We start from the raw sequence: 3,605 nt of genomic DNA, 5'->3' as shown, positions 1-3,605 counted from the left end.
CCCTTAAGCCTACATTGTACTCTTAATTTTTCTTGGAATCCTCATTATTACCTAGCCTATAGCACAAACATTACCTGCCCTTTCGTGAGAATTGGTGATGTTCCTTGTGAAGGAAAGAATAAAATTAATTAGTTATAAAAAAATAAGAAATTCTTCTAGAATGAATCGAAGAACAAGAATAAGCAAAAATTAAGCAATATAACACCAAAATCAACTTTAACAAAAAAAAGAAAGGATTTCTTTTTGGTATTTTATGATTTAAGATGCAACAGTAATGAAAGACAAAAATAAGAAGATAACTATGGAACTTAAAATTTGATAAGAGTAATCTTGCCACAAAGATTACAATCCCAATGAAGACGCCACATAAGGAACTCTTGTGATAAGTCAAGACTTCACCACAAATAAATAATGTTTGATAAGAAAGAAGAAGCAACACTTGCTATTGATTAAAATTTAGAATGCTTTGAGCTTACAAGAGTTGGCCTTTATATAAGCTAATTACAAGCACTATAAAGGAAAATAGCAAGGTTACTAAATAGGAAGTTTGAATAGCCTTCTAAATAGGAAGTTTGAATAACCTTCTAAATAGGAAATAATATTGAATTTTTGAGGAAAAAATACTTCAGAAATCTGCCCATAGAGTGATGCACGAATTTGAGGAGATTTGGTGACTTTTCAACCTTATTTCCTTCCTTAATTGAAAGATATTTCAATCTCCTTATGATTTCTTTGACTTGGTCAATTCCAAACAGCAAATAGGGGCCTTTTACACACATATAGACTTATTTTCTTTATAATTAGCCCATTATCTTTATTTTAACTTAAGCCCAAATATTTTAGTTTGCACCCATCTCACATGCCCCATGGACTTGCTAAGTCCAACCCAACTTCTTTAATTCTGAATACAAGCAAGCAAAGTATGAGCTCGCTTTTGGACCTAGTCGATGGGCCCTCGTATGTCATGTCATCATGTGGCACATCATCTCCCACTTGTTGATTAGGATTTGCCCTTAAATCATATTCTTTCCCAACCTCAAAATCATCTTCCAAGTAAGGAGAAAGATCCCTCACATTGAAAGTAGAAGAAATATTATACTCATCTGGAAAATCCACCTTATAGGCATTGTCATTGATCCTTGCTACCACGCAGAATGGACCATTAGCTCTTGGCAATAGCTTGGACTTCCTTTGATTTGGAAATCTCTCTTTCCTCAAGTGAAGCCACACTAGATCACCTGGTTCAAACTGCACTTGCTTCCTCTTCTTGTTAATGATTTTGCTATATTATTCATTTTTGGCCTCAATGAGCTTTCTAACTTGCTCATGCATAGACTTCACCATCTTTGCCTTCTTTTTCCCATCAACATTGGCTCTTTCTTGAATAGGAATTGGCATTAACTCCATTGGTGTGATTGGATTAAAGCCATAAACTACTTCAAAAGGAGAGTGCTTAGTTGAGCTGTGCACACTTCGATTATAGGCAAATTCAACATAGGCCAAGCATTCATCCCAACTATTCAAATTCTTCTTGATGACAACTCTAAGCAAGTTAGAGAGAGTTCTATTCACCACCTTCGTTTGCCCATCTGTTTGAGGATGACAGGCTGTGCTAAAGAGGAGGCGAGTTCCAAGCTTCTTCCACAAAGTCTTCCAAAAATAGCTTAGGAACTTGGCATCACGATCTGAAACAATGCTTTTTGGAATGCCATGCAACCTAACAATTTCTTTAAAAAAAAGGTTAGCAATAAGAGAAGCATCATCAATTTTATGGCAAGGAACAAAATGAGCCATTTTAGAAAACTGGTCAACAACAACCAATATGGAATCTTTGCCCCTTTGAGTTCTGGGCAAGCCAAGCATAAAATCCATGCTCACATGTTCCCATGGGTGAATAGGAACTAGAAGAGGCATATACAGCCCTTGCGCCATCTCCTTGCTTTTAGCCTTCTTGCACGCCACACATTTCTCCACTACCTTGTGCATATCTTTCATCATACTTGGCCAATAGAAATGCTCCTTTAAGGCTTCCAAAGTCAAAATTTCACCGAAATAGCCAGCAAAACCCCCTCCATGTGCCTCCCTTACCAATAATTCTCTGATAGAACAGTTAGGAATACACAAATTTCCCATTTTAAAGAGGTAGCCATCATATTGGTAGAATCCCTAAAAGACTTTCTCTTGGCAAGAATCATAGATAGAAGAAAAGTCCCTATCTAACTTATATTGCTCAACCATCAATTCAAATCCCAACAGCTTAGTATTTAGCAAAGAGATTAAGGCATACCTCCTGGATAATGCATCAGCCACAATGTTAGAGTGTCCCTTCTTATACTTGATCACATATGGGAATGATTCAAGAAACTCCACCCATTTGGCATGTCGCTTGTTCAGCTTACTTTGTCCTTTTAGGTGTTTCAAGGACTCATGGTCTGTGTGGATAACAAAGTCTCTTAGTAAGAGGTAGTGTTGCCAAGTCTCCAAGGCACGAACAAGAGCATAGAACTCTTTATCATAGGTTGAGTAGTTCAAACTAGCTCCATTCAACTTTTCATTGAAATGAGCAATGGGACATCCTTTTTGCATTAGAACAGCCCCGATTCCCACTCCGGAAGCATTGCATTCTACCTCAAAGGTCTTCAAAAAATTCGGCAATGCAAGTATTGGAGTAGAGGTCAGTTTTTCTTTGATGAGTTCAAAGCTCTTTTGGGCAGCTTCACTCCAATTAAATTCCTTTTCCTTCTTTAAGCATTCTGTTATGGGGGTCATGATGGTGCTAAAATTCTTTACAAACCTCTTGTAGAAAGAGGCTAGGCCATGAAAGCTTCTCACCTCCGCGATTATAGTTGGTACTGGCCATTCTTGTATTGCTTGCACCTTCTCTTTGTCCACCTCCACGCCATGTTTGGTTGCCACAAAGCCAAGGAATGTGACTTGATCGTGGCAAAAAGTGCACTTCTTGATGTTCGCATATAACTTTTCTTGGCGTAGAACTTCAAAAATAGCCCTTAGATGCTTAAGATGATCTTCAAAACTCCTGCTATAAATTAGAATATCATCAAAATAAACAACCACAAATTTGCCAATGAAGTGGTGAAGTACATGGTTCATGAGTCTCATAAAAGTGCCAGGGGCATTAAAAAGGCCAAAAGGCATGACCATCCACTCATACAACCCAAACTTTGTTTAAAGACTATTTTCCATTCATCCCCCTCCTTCATTCGAATCTAATGGTAACCACTTTTCAGATCAACTTTTGAAAAGATAACAGCACCATGCAACTCATTAAGTATGTCATCAAGTCTAGGGATGGGATAGTGATACTTTACAGTGATTTTGTTGATGGCCCTACTATCAATACACATGCGCATGGAACCATCCTTTTTGGGCACCAACAAAGCTAGAACAGAGCATGGGCTCATGGATTCATGAACATAGCCCTTTTTCAACAGCTCCATGACTTGCTTATGCAACTCTTAGCCTCTTCAGGATTACTTCTGTAGGCTGGTCTATTTGGTAATACCGCTCCAGGAATTAAATCAATCTGATGTTCAATGCAACAAAGGGGAGGTAGTCCCTATGGCAATTCTTGAGGAAAAACATCT

The 3,605-nt window shown here is 38.0% G+C and overlaps 1 protein-coding gene across 1 annotated transcript; it reads right to left on the bottom strand.

The window, feature by feature from the left end:
* Positions 1-855: 855 nt before the first annotated feature.
* On the bottom strand, positions 856-3,111 carry LOC131170265 (uncharacterized). Its single transcript, XM_058129324.1, has 3 exons — positions 2,288-3,111; positions 1,321-2,098; positions 856-1,263 (listed from the first exon to the last, which is right to left on the bottom strand). Exons 1-3 carry the CDS (start codon positions 3,109-3,111, stop codon positions 856-858), a joined length of 2,010 nt encoding a protein of 669 aa, XP_057985307.1.
* Positions 3,112-3,605: the final 494 nt, after the last annotated feature.

Source organism: Hevea brasiliensis, chromosome 11 (genome assembly GCF_030052815.1).
Source record: "Hevea brasiliensis isolate MT/VB/25A 57/8 chromosome 11, ASM3005281v1, whole genome shotgun sequence".
In the NCBI taxonomy this organism is placed as follows: domain Eukaryota; kingdom Viridiplantae; phylum Streptophyta; class Magnoliopsida; order Malpighiales; family Euphorbiaceae; genus Hevea; species Hevea brasiliensis.
The sequence above is the reverse complement of the archived record's forward strand: the minus strand, read 5'-3'. Positions and strand labels throughout refer to the sequence as shown.